This window comes from Balaenoptera physalus (assembly GCF_965194825.1).
Source record: "Balaenoptera physalus genome assembly, chromosome: 12".
NCBI lineage: Eukaryota > Metazoa > Chordata > Mammalia > Artiodactyla > Balaenopteridae > Balaenoptera > Balaenoptera physalus.
The window spans coordinates 1,175,985-1,194,801 of NC_138897.1; the positions used below are offsets into that span (position 1 = coordinate 1,175,985).

The 18,817-nt window shown below is 47.2% G+C and overlaps 1 protein-coding gene across 12 annotated transcripts in view; it reads right to left on the minus strand.

Annotated features, from left to right (window-relative positions):
- Nucleotides 1-18,817, minus strand: part of ATP9B (ATPase phospholipid transporting 9B (putative)) — a 225,459-nt gene that overhangs the window by 42,018 nt on the left and 164,624 nt on the right. For all 12 annotated transcript variants that reach the window (XM_082418507.1, XM_082418499.1, XM_082418501.1 and 9 more), the window contains 3 exons: nucleotides 17,372-17,514; nucleotides 5,112-5,224; nucleotides 1,661-1,906 (listed from right to left, as the gene is read on the minus strand). In XM_082418507.1, coding sequence (XP_082274633.1) covers nucleotides 1,661-1,906; nucleotides 5,112-5,224; nucleotides 17,372-17,514 — 502 coding nt within the window. The remainder of the gene's footprint in view (nucleotides 1-1,660; nucleotides 1,907-5,111; nucleotides 5,225-17,371; nucleotides 17,515-18,817) is intronic.

Consider the following 18,817-nt stretch of genomic DNA (forward strand, 5'->3'; position numbering starts at 1 on the left):
GGCTTGAACCCGTGTCCCTCCCCTGCATTGGCAGGAGGATTCTTAACCACTGTGCCACGAGGGAAGAAACCCAGCCAATCTCTTACAATAACAATAAAAGGAGTATAACCTTTAAAAATTGTGAATCACTAACTATCCTGTACACCTGTAACTTACATGACACTGTACATCAACTATACTTCAATTAAAAAAAAAAAGAAATACCTATGTAACTAAAGCTTCAAAAATAAATTTGCTCTCAAAAAATAAAGCGGCGTTAGGAGCTGGTAAATGCCCTGAGCCTGCTGGTGCGTTCAGGGTTTATCGTTAGGAAGTGAGAACGCCGTAGCTGGGGTCCCCTGCGCTTTACACCCTGAGACTGTGCGGGGCGCTGCTGACAGCACTGGTTCTCACCTCGTACCCTGAAAGCACGTCAAAAGGAAAGATGTACAAGACTCAGCGGTTCTCAGTTGTGGGTGCAACTTGCTGGATTTTCAGAATGGAGGAACGTCAGTCCCACCAGGCCTGCTGGAAAATCAGCACTTCTAGAACTGAGCATGTGCATAGAGAACGGCAAGTATGAAAAAAACAAAACAAAACAGAGCTAGTAGTCCACGGGATGTGTAGACAGGGTTAAGAACCCGTGCCGGTGGTCCACCTGTAGCCCCCAGGGGTCTGCAGACGAGGCCGTGCGGGCACCTTCGGGAACGAGAGTACTGTCGTGGAAACCAGAGGAGGGACACCGCCGGCTGTTCCCGAGCAGGAAGGCTGCACAGCACAGAGGAGCGTGCCCGAGGGCAGCAGAGGGGCCCCTCCTGGACGCAGAGCCTCGGGCTGGGGGAGTGCTGTCAGGGAGGAAGGACGCTTCTCTTTGGAAATAAACTTGTTAATGGGATCAGCAGGTTCCTCTCTTTAAAACATTAGGTCAGAGTTTTTAAAACCTTTGATTGAAGGTACTTTTTTGAGAGGTTATTTACTTATATGATCCAGTTTTACAAGATATTTGAAGAAGTCTGCTCATTTCACGTCCATGGTTGGTTTGATGACTTTACAGAATTATCAGAACCCTGAGTGCAAAGGGTAGATGAGAAAACTATATATAAAGTACACTAAGATTGTACAGGAAGTGGACAAATTAATTTAATAATAATTTTTATCAACCTAAAAATCAAAGAATGACTGATGTAAAGTCAGAAATGACTCATTTACCACATTTAAGATTTTACCATTTCTGTCTTCTGTAGGTTTTTGAAATTATTTACATCCTAATTCTGTTTTGAAATACATACATCATATCTAAATTCTGGCAAAAATAACTGGAAATTTAACGTGCAAATATGAAGATTCACTCGGAGAGAAGAGGACACGGGAGGGTGCAGCCTGCAGACCTTATGGAGTCAGTAAGCTCCCCGAGTCCGCTCACGGCTTTCCTGGAACTGACTCGAGGCCGTTCTGGGACGTGTGGGCACATGCCCGCAAGGCCTGGGTCAGGGCAGGGGTCCCGCCAGGAGGGAGCTGGCCAGATTCCTGACCTGTGGCGAAAGCCCGCACTGAAAACCACCGTCAAGCCCCCTCCTCACCCCACAAGAAACTCCTCAGGCCCGGAGCCCAGTGAGCCCTCGGGGAGGCGCCGTCCGCACCCCGAGGACCCGTCGGGAATGGGCCGCTCGGCCCGACTGACCTCATCGGGGCTGGAGGCCTGGTAGGTGCGGTTGTCGTCGCTGAAATCCTGGTCGGCCTCGGCGAACTCGGTCTCCCCGGCCGTGCCGCGGGCCTCGTACACGGGGGTCACGTTGTGACACAGGGCGACAGCCTTCACGGCCTCGTGGACCCGGCTGCTCACGCTTTTCCTGACCTTGGGCGCTGAGGACTGGGCTTTTCTTGGGGGTGCTGAACTGGCGTTGTTTCCACTGGCCTGGGACTGCGTCTGCCAAACACAGGACGCCGAAGAATTAGAGACAGCAGAGCCGGTGCTGGGATGAGTAACGCGCATGACTTTGATGGGCTGCTTAGCCTTAGCCAGGACTAAGACCAGCTCGAGACGATTACCTCTGACATGCACCCCACTGGGGTGACAAGTTACCCTTTTATCCTTGTACTACAAAGTGCTTTGACATTTCCCAGTTGTCGAGTAACCAAAATATTTGCTATAATACTCAAAATCTCTCCATCTCCTTTGAGTAGATTCACTGTAACCATGGCATGAATTTGCTAAGTCCTTTCTAAAAGCAAAGTTAAAAACAGAATGGAATAGGACACTCACAACTGCTCTCGTTTCTCTTTAAAAACTGCTGTGCATAAAATGGTATATACAGCTGGGCTTCCCTGGTGGCACAGTGGTTAAGAATCCGCCTGCCAATGCAGGGGACATGGGTTCGAGCCCTGGTCCAGGAAGATCCCACATGCCGCAGAGCAACTAAGCCCATGCACCACAACTACTGAGCCTGCGCTCTACAGCCCGCGAGCCACAACTACTGAACCTGTGCGCCTAGAGCCCGTGCTCTGCAACAAGAGAAGCCACCACAATGAGAAGCTCATGCACTGCGATGAAGAGTAGCCCCCGCTCGCCACAACTAGAGAAAGCCCGCGCGCAGCAACGAAGACCGAAAGCAGCCAAAGATAAATAAATAAAAACAAACATTTATTTAAAAAAAAAAGGTATACAGCTAAAAGCAGGAAAACATGATAATGAACGTTCCCTTAATACTATGAACTCATCCAGCTTTGCAACCGTCTCTGAAGTTAGAGTGTCTGGTTTGTAGATAATAATCATCAGATACAATAATCACCGCAGTGGGAGGAAAAGCGACCCTCCCGTCATATTTCAAAACTGTTCCTTGAAGCCACCACCCACTCCTCCCGGATGTGCCTGACAGCCCTGGACAGACATCTCCACCCGCCTTCATCTCCTCCGGTGGGGGGGGGCCTGGGAGTGCCCCGACCCCAAGGCTCATCAGACACTTCTCCCCTGAACCTCAGGGGAACTCCCGACAACCCTTGGAAAGCCAGGCCCCTGCTTCCGGGCGGCTGTGCAGAGCCCATCAGATTACAGTGCCGGCTAACGAGGGGCGGCTCCTCTGCTCAGCTGGCGCCCTTCCTGCCCACGCCTCCGACCCACACCTGCGTCCTGCCTGCCCCGCCGCTAGCACAGCCGAAGAATGCGGCGGCCTCCTCCTGCTGAATGTGCCGTGTTTACCGACGGCTGTATCGTTTCACTCCACACAAATTCCACTCACGATCATGTCCTCATCACCAAATGCTTCCAGTGGGTAAACGTGATCGGGTTACACAAGATCTGTGTTACGTTACTGTGGACCCAGCAGACTATTATCAACTTAATAATGAAACGTAAGGAATAAAATCAGTTTCACATAAAAGGACTGTCTGCCCAGCTAACCAACACACAGCTTTTAGTAAAAAGATTTTTAAACTTCTTAGATGGAATACTATTTGCTGTTTTTATATGACTCACCTTTTCTGCTTTTAAGTTTTTTTCTAGTAAAATAACTTATTTGGAATTATTAAAATCATATTCATGGGTAATATAAATTAATATTGTTTAAAACAGATGTTACCTGGTACTATTTAATCTAGACATAGATTACAAGGAGAAGGGAAGTCGTGTTCCTTCCCCTTTAAAATTTTTTCTTCTATTAATAAATATTCTAGGTTACAAACTACTCTGTATTAAAATGAATGACATCCTAATCAATAAAGTGCTTGGTTTTAAGTGTTCTTGCACGTATGTACATTTCTGGGCATGTATGACCACACATATAATACATACATCCTCATATAAGATTGTTTTCATTTGACAGCATCTCAATAGTAAAGTACATGCCAGACTGGTGCACATTACAGAAAAAAGAGACGGTTTTCACAAAACTGAATATAAGGCTGACAACATACAAGGAAGAACTGCAGAGGGCAAGGGTAATTCAGTCCAGTTTTCGTGAAATCAAGTGGGAGACAAAGGCCTGCAAACAAGAACCTGCCGACCTCGGCAGGTGGGGCGCCGGCGTGGCCCAGGGAGCCTGGCGGCAGCAGGGAGACACGTGGCCATCACACCCCGCGAGCGCTCTGCACGTGCCAACCCCACACACCTCGGCTCCTCAGGAGAGAAGAGGCCTCAGGAAGTGGTCCTGAATCGATGCCCTGGGATGGCTGGGTTTGATGACGCTGAATCAGTGACTGCAAGTTATACAATGGGTAAGAAGAAACCCAGGGACTGAAACACAAGCCCTACTTGGGAAAGGGCAGTGGAAACCACGCAGCGGAAAATAAACTGGAAGGTGGCTTATGTCCCCACCGCTCCAGGGTCTCCGCCTGACCTGGGCACCCAGTGGCCCTGACACACCTAACGTCAGGAGCCTGAAAGGTTGGGAGGATCCCAGCCCAGACGCCCTGGCAGAGAACGGATGCTGTAACCACCAGGCTGCACCCTCACGTGAAAGAAACAATTCCTCTTCCTGTAGAGGCTCCAGTGAAAAAGACAAGATTGAGGTTTCGTCTTAAAAAACAAAAAAACAAACAACAAAAAAACCCTGTCCTTATCTCTGAGAGATACAGACTACATATTTACAGATGAACTAATGTGATATTATATTCAAGTTTCACTTCGAAATAACAATCTGACGGACACTGGCTATGATGAAACAGGACCAGCTGCGCACGGATAATCGTGGAAGTTGAAGGGCAGAAAAATTACGGTTCCTACTTCTGTTTACTGAAAAGGTTAAAAATATGTACCTTTAAAAAATATGAGAAAGCCTTATTAATTATGAGGAAAAACAGAGGGATTGTTAAGAAACATATTTGATGCAGGATTCCACTTAATACTCTTAAAAATACTATGTTTACTGAGTGATTTATACAAATAATCCACTAAGAAAATTTAATAAGAATAAACGATTTAAGGTCGTTAAGCCTATGACTATACAATATGGAAATTTTAATTTAAAATTAGTCCAAAAACTGTTCCTTGATTTATAAACGCACGATGAGTAAAGTAATGCGTTAGCATCATGAGAGAAGGTGCCACGTTGCAGGTCAAGCAGGTAACAGGCTCAGGGCCACTCAGCAGCACCGGGTACTTCTGCCAGAAGATCCCCTGCAGGACTGAACCGGCTTACCTGTGAGTACGAATTCACGAGGTGGTTCTGGATCTCATCCATCGTGTCCGTCCCGTAAGACACGGTGCCCAGATGCAGCCGCTTAAATACCATCTCGTTCCGGGTGAGGGTTCCTAGGGCAGAAGCAGCAAGGACACCGTCAACTCAGGTGGCCCATCAGGCAGATGGAGGCCGCACCCCACGCGCCCCACGCCCAGGGCTGGACGCGCTCTGCACCTGTGAGCACGCTGTTTGGCCACGCAAAGCGTCCTCCAGCGTCACCTGCACTATGTTTTCATTTCACTAGTGAGGACCAGAGCTTCCTTCCTGGAACGTCAGGTTCCCCTTTCAGTAACTTTTAGTAACGGCAAGGGTTCTGGTTCTGTGGAGAAGGTCTGGACTCTGTCTTCCAGTTCTGAGTCACTCTCTTTGTAACTACACCCGAGAACGCTGCCTGAGAGACCAGTGCGTCGATCCGTTTCAAATAAGTCTATTTCGAAAAATTAAGTATTTTTCATTGAACAGAAACAATGCATTTAGGCCTTGCCATCCACGTGTGTCGTACGGAGAGGAGGTGAGGAAGGAGAGGCGTTTTCTCTCCAGCTGGTCTCTAGCCTGTGAACCCCGGTGTGGGCCCTCTGCATCTGCCCTGGCACTGCCCACCAACCCGGGCAGGTCAGTTTTAGGTTTCAGCTTCCAATCAAAAGATACACAACCAAATGCAGTGAAGTAACAGCAATGAACAGAGGGGCAGCAGAGGTAACACCGTGTATTTCAAAAACTTGGTGAACTTCCATTAAAAGTGGCACGTAAGTTCCCAGTGTTATTTATCTTGTGACCCTGACAGGAGACCCTAAACACTGTGCATCTAGCACTTAATATGAAAACATACACGCACACAGTCTGGGCTGCTCCGGTTTTACAGAAGGAGAGCCACACGGTGTGGTGCAGGGGGAACTCCCTGTGAACCCCGGCAGCCCGTGCTACGAGCTGTGCCCCCCAACCCTGTCCCCGGGATTTCTGCACTTGTTTCAAAGCACAGAGAAGGGTCACCCACGGGCACTGATGTAGTTAAGAGTGTGAATATGAGCCGAGAGCCACGCGGTCACAGTAAAAGTCGGACCTTTTACGAGTCTACAAGACACCACAGTAACTAATCTTTGTTTTCTTTGGCCCACACAATGTTGAAAATATGATACAAACCGTCTTCATATCTACCTGTGACTCCACGCCCATTACTCAGGACTAGTGTTCAAAGCAAAGTAGCTCATTTGACAGGACTCCCCGCAGCGCCCCGAGGTTATTGTAAAATAAAGGGAAAATCCACAGTTTACAATTACTATTTAGAGGCTGTTTTGGCAAACACTCTCAAAAGAATGTATGTAACATATGATCCAGGGTTTCATAAATTTCAAAGAGCAGCTACTGTCAGGGATGCTTGTCAGTTTTATAAATTCTGCCTTTTACAGAATTCTAGGTAGCCCCTTTAATAAATGGTCCCTGTGTTTCTTTGATTAACAGAATCAGAATTACGTGAGAAGTGCAGCTTAAAGGGGTTTTTCTGGTTATGCCACCCTCATTAAATGAAGAATAACTAACTTAAATACTAGGGTATATTAAATAATGTAGTTAGCAACGATTCAGCCTCCAAATGAAATAAGGAAGTTCTATAAATGCTTTATTTCAAAGATTTGATATGAAAACAACATTTCTATTATTTACCTATGGTCAAAAGATAATGAAATTTTACATTGATTCCTATTAGAATAAGTATGAAGTTTACCTCTATTACATGCGTTCAAATGGACAGTTCTCTGAGAAATGATCAAATATATTATTTAAATTAAAAATATTTTACGTATCAGATTAATTGACGTAATTGAAGAATTTCATTGAGACTTTTCTTCTCTGATATACCTTGAATGTGAGGCAGTAACTTACGGTGGGGATGGTAAGTAGGCACACATGCGAAACAGTTTATAAACAGAACTGTGGTTAATGACACTTCTTTTAACCTGACTTTTTATTACTAATAACTTAATCTGTGCAGCAAAGTTAAAGAACATTACAACAAACACCTGTACAGCTCCCACCAAGAATGAACTATTATTTCTCTAGGTTTTTAAAACCACCTCGTACAGGTAAGAAAGACCTAAAATAAAGAGGCCACAGTCCACATGGCCACCATTCTCCAGACACACCAGCAACTCTCACGTTCCCACATGTCTCTAACGAACTTGGAATTTAATCATTCGTTTGGCAAAAACCTCCTTATAAGGCATCACTACATGCTGGGTTTTGGTGGCGCCTCACAGAGATACTTTAAACTCTCAACCCTCAGTGCTTGTCTGCAAACTAGAGAAATTACCACCGGTCCCGCATGGATATGGAGAAGAATAAATAAGGTAAATAAATAAGCATATAAAGTGCCCGAAACACAAAGGGTGAGGGGAACCTGACGGCGTCCTGGGAAGAGGGGCTGCAGGAAGGCCCCCATGCAGCCGCCCGTGAGGACGGTGAGGACGCAGGGGAGGGACTGGTGGGGGAGCCGGGGGAAAGCGGAGCACGGATGTGCCCGATCCCCAAGATCACGACGCGTGTCGTGCTTCTGGGTTCTGGTTTTGTGCTGGACACCTGGCCGTGCATGAGAGGGACTGGTCCCCGTGCTGGTGACGAGGTGGGGGGGGGGGGGCGGCTGGCGTGTGCTGAGGTCTGGGTGGGAGTGAAAACTGCCAAGAAAAATAATCACAACATCTAAGCGAATCACACTTACAAAACGTGAACGATCTCGTATTCATCACACCACAACTACAACTTTTGGAAGAAAACTCACGACAGAGATGCACAGAACGAACCTTCTGTCTCACAACGTGAAACCCACCTGAGGAAGCGAGAGGTGTTTGGGAGGAATAACGCTGTGCATGCCAGCGATCGTGCGAGCGGACTCGGCGCCTGGGGACACGGCGATGCAGGCTACTGCTCGTGTGACGCCCGCGAGGCCCCCCCCCGGGACACGCCGTCTGGCCCGTCGAGTGGCTGGGCCCGCCGGCTGGAGCATGCTGCACTCTCACCTTGGACATCCACCCCGGAAACCCGGCACGCGCACAGTCAACGGCAGCAGCTGTTTTCACAGTGATCTTCCCTGATTCTCACCGCAGCGCTGCAAGGAACGGCCGGGCTGCGGGGCCGCGTGTGTGCAGCCAGGACCCGGCGGCCGAGCGCAGGGGCCGCTCCTGAGCTGCGTACTTCCTGCAGCGGAGGCCACCAGGGGACACGCCTGGGCTCTGGCTACATGAAACGCTTGAGGATAGCTATGTAATTATCGTTCCGCAGCTAAAAAGTAACAGCTAGTAGGGATGTCACTGAAATGATGGCAAAAAGTAAGATAAATGTGCTTTTCCATAAGACACATTCTAGTTAAAAGAACACACGTTACACTTCTTCTCCGCAGTCAACGCTCTTACCAGAGACCTTCTTCCCACTTGCTAACCCGAGAGCGAGCCGTTTCTTTCTGTTTCTCTCTTCCTTCTGAATGATTACAGCTACGCACGGGGGCCGAGGAGGAACAGGAAAAACTTCACAAAGTTTCTGAGATGAAGCTTTTAATCTGATGTTAATATTCACAATATTCCTCTCCTGGAGGAACTGAAAACAAAAGGTTCTCCCGCCGCAGTGAATGGCGGGACAGTTACAAACGTGATTCTGGGCCAGCTCTGCTCCAGCAGCCAAGGCGTCCCTGCTGCTCTACTGAGCAGGGGAGCTGATTCGCACTGAAAAACGTTGATTTGGGGGCCTCCCTGTTGACCGCCCGTTTCCTTCCTGGAAACATGTGGAAACGCACCCTGGACACCCCCTTTCTTGTGTGTGTGTGCAAGTGCACACCGACAGCCGGAGTAAAACAAAACACGCAGGAAATTTCAACTACAAATTTGAGGGATGCCAGGGACTGGAGGTCAGGAATGTTATCTTCCTTCCCACCTTCTGCATTTGTTGACGGGAGCACCGCACACACACAAGTGGACAGAGCAGCGTCACGCCAGGCCCGGCACCGTCACCCCTTCCACAAGGGTCGCCGAGGGCCCCAGCCACTGCCCCGTCACAGCTGGAGCCAACCACAAACATGCCACCTCATCCACGAGCACGTCCGTGTTACGAATAAAAGCTCTTAAAATAAACACAACCCCGATGCCATCACACCAGAAATGACCCTAACCTCTCAACATCAGACAGGAGGTCGGTCCCGACTCCCAGCTGTCTCGTCTCCTGTGTGTCAGGCTTTTATACTGTGGTTTGAATGTGGACCTGGCGAGGTCTCCCAAGCCTCTCTGACCCCCAGCTCTGTCCTCAGAAACTCCCCGAGGGCCTCAGTTCCCCACAGTCTGCACTTAGTGGCTTGTTGGCCCTGGGGCTGATTCACACGTTCCCTCTAGGCCCAGGATTTGCTGTGACGACGCTGGACAGAGGCTGCAGAGATGGCTCTGGAGCCCACTCTGCACGCGGGGTGGACGGAGGGGGGCGTTCTCTATCAGGAGCACGACATCTCCCCGCCGCCCCCCGCGGGTGGTCAGTCCCCAGGCCCGTAAATCCGCCCTGGGTTTAAGGTGGCATGTACCCGAGTCAGATCCCCAGAGGTCACTGAAGACAAAAACCTGACACTCCCGAATGCTGCATCCACGTGAGTGACAGGTATTTTCCACAGCCAGAGGCACGTGGTTACAGTCGCTCCATTCACAGACGACTTCTAGGCAGGGAATCTGGGGCTGTAGAGTGACTGCTGTTTTAACACCTTAATTAGCTGTACTGCAAGTGCTAAGGCTCCAGCTTCGACTGTGCTGCTTCACCTGGCCTGTTACTTACTACCAGTCGGAGAAATCGCGAGAGTAATTCCACGTACGGACAAAGATCCCCTGGAAACAGGGCAGGCCGGAGAGCCACCACAGATACATGCAAGCAGACACTAACATACTGAATATATTGTTGCATTTACACATATAGTTTAAGATAACTTAAAAGGTAACAAGCCCAGGTTTGAACTATTGCTTTTTCCTTCTGGGTTATGTTTATAAAGCTTTCTGTTTGGGTAGATACCTGACAGTCCTTTCTTCAGTTGCTTAATGGAGTTGGGGAGAATGCAACAGAAAACAAATTCAGAATAGCTTCTGAAAACTGAGCAAGTTAAAAAGATGACATTTTAGTGCTTACATTTATGTCTCTGATCCATGTGGAGCAAATTTCTGTACACGGTGTGTGGATACGCAGTTTTCCCAGCACCGTTTGTTAGAAGGACTACTCTTTCCCCATTGAGTATCTTGGCACTCTGCTGAAAACCAACTGACCGTAAGTGTTAGATCTTCTCCCGGACTCTCACTTCTGTCCCCTCGGCCCTGACGCCGACCCTCCCAGCAGCACCATGGCGTCTGGGTCGCTGTAGCTCTGTACACATTTTGAAATGAGGAACTGGTGAGTCCTCCAGCTGTGCTCCTTTCCAAGACTGTTTCAGCTACACTGGGTCCCTTATATTTCCGTATGAATTTTAAGCTCTCCTTGTCAACTTCTGCAAAGAAGGCAGCTGGGATTTTAATAGGGATTGTGTAGAGTCTGCAGATCAAGTTGGGAAATACTGTTTCCATTTTAATACTATGAAGTACTGATTTTATCTTTTGGTGCTATTGTCAATGGAATTGTTTTTTTAATTCTCTTTCTGGATAGTTCATTGCTAGTGTATAGAAATAAAATTCTTTTTTGTATGTTGATCTTGCATCTTAAACCTTACGAAACTCATTTATCGGTTCTAACAGATTTTTAGGGGATTCCTTAGGATTGTCTACACGAAGACCCTGTCACACACAAATAGATAGTTTTACTCTCCTTCACAGTATGGATGTCTTTTTCTTTTTCTTGCCTAACTGCCTTGGCTGGAACCTTGAATGTTCACGGCAGTGTCACTCATCACAGACAAGAAAACAGAAACAACTCTCTAATGTCCATCAACTGATAAATGGATAAACAAAATGTGTATCTGTGCAACAGAATGTTACTCTGGAATGAAAAGGAAGCAACTACTGACACAGGCTACAACACGGATGAACCTTGAAAATGTTATGCTGAGCGAAAGAAGCTGGTCAGAAAAGGCCACATATTGTATGGTTCCATTTCTGTGAAATGTCCAGAACAGGCAGATCTATTGAGGTAGAAAGGAAATTAGGGGTTACTAGGGCTGGGAGGCGGGAAAGGGGAGGATGGGGATGACGGCCGGCGTGGACCAGGTGCGGGTGTGCAGAGACCAGATACTGGAAACTCAGATGGTCGTGAAGGCTGCTCAGAAGCTACACCAAACGCTAAGGGCGACACAGCCTGACCTCTGTCACTTGAACCCAACACTGTGTAGTGTGGACTGTGGCATCTTCCAAAGTTTCTAAGTTGCTAATAAATCATGTTTTCAATGGCTTACAACTGATACATTTGAACAAATGACTAGCACTCCTCATCAAATAAACAATAAAATATTAGTTATTTTGCCACCTGAGTAAATGTACTCACATCCTGTTGGGTTGAAGAAACTGGAATATTTACGCAGACAGTCCTTCATGTGTCACATGTAATTACTTAACATATTAAGATGCATCATCAAAATATTTTTAAAATTTCAGTGGTGTTTTTACTCTGCAGCTGACTCTGTAAAGTGCTGAGCGGGAAGGTCAGTGCTAGTCTCGGGCTTTCTGTGCCCTCCTGACAGCAGGTAAGTATAAGATTCTACTGGTTACTAAGGAGTCAGCAATGCAAAATGATTTTTCAAGTCTTATCTTAAATGTTTTCATGATTCCAGCCAGTTGATAGTTTCTACAATTTTTGTCATCTTAATACAACAAAAGTTAAGATGTCCCAAATCTGAAACGTGGAAAAGGGCGGGGACTGAGAGAGGTGGGCAGCGGCCTCACAGTGACCTGATCATCATGGCAGCTCTGTGGACAGAAAATGTGACAAAAGGTTTGTTTGTGATTCCTGGAAAAAAAAAAAAAAAAGCTGTAGCTCTTTAACAAAGCAGTTTTTTGGACTACACTGAGCTAAGCAGGCAAAAAGAAAATTAGTTTCCAAAGAAAAAGTCCCGTGGGCACCATTCTCCGGGTGGCGACAGATGGGATTCACAGCCACGCAGAGGAGGCGTAGGAGAAGCAGACGCAAAACTTTCTGGTCAAACCTTCCTGGGCTGTGACCTGGCCTCAGACCAATACTCTGCAGGCCGCAGAGGAGCGGCTGCGGGACACTGGCCCACCTGCACCGGGCAGGTCTGTCTGCAAAGATTCTGGTCAAGCAAAGTGACAAGGACACGGGGTCAATGGCTGTATTGAAACACGATTACTTAGACCTTATGGCGCAGGAATGGAAGCAAAACTTCTAAAAAGTGATGACTAATTTACCAGACTGCAGAGTACGCGTCCGTTTAAAAATTATTCGACCTTCTTTGAGGCGGAGTCACACATTCTCTTTGCTGTATGTGAGGCTTTCTCAAAAGACCACGAGCCCTGCACTGCTGGCATCTGTATGTGTGTGCTACCTCGACTGGCCTAACACCCCAAACGCCAGTGTCCCTCACATCCAGGCACCTGCGTCAGCAAACACCTGCCTCGGTGAGACTGTGCACGCCCGTCGTAACTGAGGCCCCAGTCGTGGCCACCAGGCAGGAGAGGCCGCAGTGGTCCTCCGGTCGAAGGACACCAGCACACGCTCCGCTGCGTGTGTGCGCACTGACTGGCACACACGTGCTCTGGTGCCCTTGGAAACCATGGAAACAGCGCTTCCCCACCACGATGATGCCGTCCTATGAAACTCACACGTGATTCGAGTCTAAACAACGTGGCGTGTTGGGTAATGGATGCTATGATTAAAATGCGTCCGAAAACCTGTTGTTTCAGTGGGTGTTTCAGGCATGGCTTTGTCCTACACGAAGATAAAAACTAACACAGGAATTAATGTATTGCTTTAAGAGGCTGCACCTGAGTCAAGTTTTAAAATTTATGAACCCTCGGCAGCACTGTCCTCAAACAATGGCATTGTCGGGGTAGCCAGGGAGGAGGTGGAGGCCCTCCCAGCAGGTTCAGCGCAAACGATCCGTCCTCCGGTTTCAGCATCGTTGGCGCGTTGAGCACGTAACGCCTAGTATTTCTGGTCAGTGTCAATGCGCTCTGCATCCTGGCAGTTAACAGATGTCTACTCTTGTCGAATGAATTACTTTATGTTTCACGCACTGGTGGCCGCAGATGTGTCACTATAGCAACATCATTAATTTCAGATCTTACCGGAAACGTGCACTCCAATCAAACCTAATTATAGCACATCGCTTTCTTGTCCACGAGAAGGAAACGAGAATGCAATTACTGGGATACTTCATTTTCTATTCTGCTGTGGCAAATAAGAGACACCGTGATGGACGCTTCTCGTCAGAAAGCTTATTGATGAAGCACAAACCCAATTTACAGCCGCACGAAGGATCACCTCACAGTTTCGGGAGCCACGTAAGACTCCTGACAACAGCTCATTCCTAACCTTCTCGGCTGATGCTTGGGCCACTGAGATGTTTGCAAACTGCCCTCCTCCCCTGCCTCTGACACCGACAGGAGGTGCTCCACAGATGGCATTCATCTTGGGATTACTGAGAAGGGCCTGAAAAAAATTCTAGACCAAAAAATTCAAAAAAACCTCTGCACGGCTTCAACATCAGGAACAGATGACTTCTAGCATAAAAAGGCCTTTTAGAAAATGAAATGCAAAATATTTTCTCTAATATATTTTATATAATTTTTCTGTGATGTTTAAAAAAATCTCAGGAACCAAGATTATTTATTAAGCTAAAACCTTAAGAAGCGATGTTCTTGCCTTTTAAAAGTAGCAGAGTGAAATGTGGGAAAAATGACTTTGTCTTTATGACCCTGGGCAAAAACCACTTATCATTACCCTGAATGTAACTCCAATTCAACAAAGAAAAATGGAGGAGCTACAGACAATAAACCCATTATTGTTTAAAATGCAAAATAAAAGTTAGCCTTTTAAGGACAAATAATGTCACAAAACCTTTACTTACTGATATCAAACAGCCAGAGACACAGAGCCTTGAGTTTACTGTGCGTTCTCAGGCATGTGCTTTCTGTTTGTAAATTAAGACGAAATAATAGGTCAATATCATTCTAGGACCATTACATGCAGATTTAAAATGGCCACAAGAGGACTTCTGGTCCAGAGCAGACCTGCTTCCCCCCCGATAAGGACGACCATAAGCTCAGGAATGGTGCAGGAGGTGCCCTCAGGAGGCCTCTGGAAGGTGGTAGGAAAGGCGGCTGGTGGGGCCCAGGCCCGAGGATGAGCCCAGAGCTGCGTCCGGCCTCCCTGCCCCCAACCCTTCCCCCGCTCAGCGTTTCCCCGCGGCGCCCGTCCACGCGGAGGTAAACGCCTGCACTCCGTGTCACTGCTGTGTGCTCTTGCAAGAACATGCCACAGTGCGCCGTTGTCCTGGTGGTGACTTTCTCTGTGTCACATCCGGACCGTGTGTTCTTGTGGCCAGAACGTTGCTGTGAACATCATGGTACGTCTCCTGGTGCAGATGCTTCTTTAGGGAACAGACACTGGGCCGAAATGCCCAAGACCCGCTTTACAAGGCAGTGAGCCACGTGCCGCGCCGACCAACAGTGAGTAGGACTTCCCCATTCGTTCTGTACTTGCAGACACGTCAGATTTTTAATGTGGGAGGAATGACACCTTCATTGCATTAAGGTGTCCTACTCACGAGAACAGGGTGTCCACCCATTTAATCAGGTCTCGGTAAAAGGTTTTTCAAAATTTAAAAACATCCGCATGGTTCTTACCCATTTTTTGTTAAAATTTATTTTTAATTACTTTATACTTTTTTGTTGCTATTCTACTTGGCATTTCTAGAATTAAGCGTCCCCATTGTTGCTGGTATAGAGAAATGCAGTTTAATTTTGATACTGAGTTGATACATGTAATTGAACTCTCTTACAATTCTAGACATTTTCCTGATGGTTCTTTTCGGTTTCTATGTAAACACATCATTGAATTTGTGTCCTCTGGGGACAGTTGGGCCGGTTGAATTGGACTTCGGTCTCATCTTGGCGGCTCCTGGTTTCTGACTGCGTGCATCAATAGAGGCCAGGCCGCCTGGTGCTGTGAGCCAGGGGCTCGGGGCGGCCCTCTCTCGATGATGGGCAGCCTCATGACTCCCTGAATCTCGCTGCAGATCCTTGTTGGCTATGGATTTAGTATTTCCCCAGGACTCCGTTCTGGAGACATTTTCTTACATTTCTGTAGGATCTCTTCAGGAGCCATTCTGAGTTCGGGTTTGCTGTGTTCCTGTTTCTCCATCAAACGAATTCCAATTTCTGGATCATCTAATGGCACTTTTGCTTGATTTCTAGTATCGTTAAAGATTTATCCTTTAAAGATTTTCCCGTCCGTGCAGTGAGTTGGGAAGGCGTTTTCTCTGTCTACCTTCTTGGCCCTGAGGCCCTCGAGTTGCTATTTCTGAGTCATTTTGACTTACGGAGCATTATCTTATGGGTCAATTCCTCCATGTCCCACCAAGACAAGTCCTAATGAAAACCAAATACGATCCAACAACTGGAGTTTGACTGAACTGCAGTAAACTCACAAATTCCTTATGAAGGCTGGCTGCTATAGAATACTGAATTTTCACATTCGGGACACGGTACATCTCTCCACTGATGTCAGTCTCTTACGTTTCTCTGTCAGGTCTGGTCACTTTCTTCATACGTGCCCTTATGTTCCCCAAGTTTATGTCCACACGTTTTACATGTACTTGAGCTATCGTGAACGGGATCTTTCTTCTTCAGTCTATTCTACACATAAGGGAGCTATTTTTATTGCTATTGTTATTTTAATTTGTAAGCTGCCACTTTACTGATTTCTTATTTTTAGCAGTTCATTTCCTTGGTTGATCATTGTATCTGTAAATATCTGTTTCTTCTTCTGGTTGTGAATCTTCTATTTCCTGTCTCACAGCAGTGGCTGGAGTAATAAATGTTAAATCAAAGCATGGTACAGATTAGTCTTTCTTCTTCCTGACTATAGTGAGGACTTTTCTAATATTTTATTAAAAATAAAGTTTCTGATTTTATTCAAGACATATTTCCTTTACCGTTTATATAAATATTCTTTTATTTCTGGTTCGCTAAGAATTACTAGGAATTTAAACCACGAATCAACAAATCAAAATGAGATTTTAACCCTTAGATACAGCTCTTGTTATAGTTCTGGATTCAATTTGTCTTTTACTTAGTATGTTATGGATTGACAAGAATTGTCTGATGAAAGAAAGAAAAAAATGAAATAAGGACAAAGAGAATTTGGAGCATGCAACCTTAGGGTGGGATAAATCATTTGTGGTGCAGCTCTTTAGGAGAATATCACTGTTAAAATACCAAATTCACATATCTTATTGTTATTTTCTTCTAATAGCTCATAACTATCATTCTATAATAAACAAGCTCTTTTTGCTCTTAAGAAGCCAATAGAGAGGTGTAATACAGGTAGTTAAATAAAACAAAAACACAACTGTAAGGCTGTAGAAAGTTCAAAATACAGAAATATGTCTTTTAAATCTCTAAGAATGTCACATTTTGCTAATTCTGATGATACTCTTATGTTAGAAGATGAAGATTCGCTGGAAGCCAGTTTCAAGGGCTGAGTCTGGGGAGTTTCTTTCATTTAATTTAATTAATTTATTTTTGGGTCTTCGTTGCTGCGCACAGGCTTTCTCTAGTTGCAGCAAGCAGGGGCTACTCTTCGTTGCAATGTGGGGGCTTCTCATTGCGGTGGCTTCTCTTGTTGCAGAGCACGGGCTCTAGGCGTGCAGGCTTCGGTAGTTGTGGCTCATGGGCTCTAGGCACACGGGCTTCAGTAGTTGCAGCACACGGGCTCAGTAGTTGTGGCTCGCGGGCTCTAGAGTGCAGGCTCAGTAACTGCGGCGCATGGGCTTAGTTGTTCCGCGACATGTGGGATCTTCCCAGACCAGGGCTCGAACCCGTGTCCCCTGCATTGGCAGGCAGATTCCTATCCACTGTGCCACCAGGGAAGTCCCGAGTCTGGGGAATTCTAACCGTGAATTCAATACTCTGTTTCTCACACCCGTGCAGGTGCATGCACATACATACATACACACACACACACACTATAAACGTGTGTGAGCACAGACACGCCAGGATCCCCCCGCCACTAGATGCCTCCAGAGGTGAACGTGCGGAGAGCAGTACCTGTCTTGTCGGTCAGCAGGTACACCAGGCGCCCCAGCTCCTCCGGGATGGTGCTGGTCCGGACCACTGTGCCGGGAATATTCTCATCTTTCATAATCATCCACCCGTAGGCGGCTTTGCCCATGTCCAGGTTCACACGCAAACTGCCAAAGAAAACCCATCACAGTCATTAGCGTGATCCAACACCTCACGTCCAGGTTTTCCATATAAATTTATCTACTTAAATGCACTGTCTTTAATTCATATGGAATAAATAGATCATACTGGATGTTAGACTGTAAGATAAATGAACGTGTTGACATTTGAGTCAACAGGCCTCTTTTCAGCCCAGAGCGTGTTTGCAGGTGCTCCTACTCGGCCCTCCAGCCCGGTTTGCGACGGCAGCAGGACCTGGGAAGGGCGGAAACAGCGAACCTCCCCATCCAGGCTCAAAGGGGAGAGTGCCACGTGGAAGGAACTCGCCGGCCTTACTGGGAATCAACATCTGAAACGGGTCTGGATATCTGGCCCGTCATTTTATAAAAACAAAGAAGCGTCCCCAGCGTGATGAGCGCCCTGCGGGAGGGGAACAGGCTACGGGGGGAGGACCGGGCGGGCGGAAGGCCCTCTGAGTGTGCGAGCCCCTGGGCCAGGCCCTGAGACCAGAGGACCAGAAAGGCTGAGAGCGGGGGGCGGGCCAGCCCGCCTCGCGGAGCCTGGACTTCAGGGTCAGAGCCACGACTCCCAAGCAGGCTGAGCCACGGCCCGAATTACGCTCTACGGTGGACCGTCCCGCACCCGCCCGGCATGCGCCATTCTGCTGGGGAGACTGATGTCCACGGCACCAGCACCTGTAAGCTGCCCTCCGACATGATGCTGACCGTCTCCTTCCACCGACCAAGAGCCGCTGTGGCCCACCCGTGCCAGGTGTACACACTGATGTTATGTAATTTGATGAAATGGGATTATTAACCGAAATCAAGAGATCTGTTTTTCCACTTCAGTGAAATGGAATGGTTTTGAAAGACTGGATAGTGATGAATTGTTCTAAAAAAACATTTTTAATAAGGTGTGGGTGAGACAAAAAACAAGGAACTTAAATCTTCGGGAAGATTCTCACCAGACAGATCTGTAAAATCGTTCTCCCTCCGCCGTAAGGAAGTCCAAAGGGGAAATTATAAACCGTGCACTCTGAATACCTCTTTGTATGAGGAAAACAACGTCGATTTTCAAAACATACTAAAAAAAAAAGGGCCAGAGCTCTACATTAACAGACTGGTGAATGAACATACATTTCTATGAATTAATGTAAAACGTAATGTAAACACATATGTGTATGATTCGTAGAAATTCGTTTTTCTCGTTGACCCATTTTTAAGCAGCCCCGTTGTGCAGGGCGCGGGCAGGTGGTCCAGGAGGGGGGCCGGCAGGACACCGGCTGAGGCGCTCCGCCCGGGGGCTGTGCTC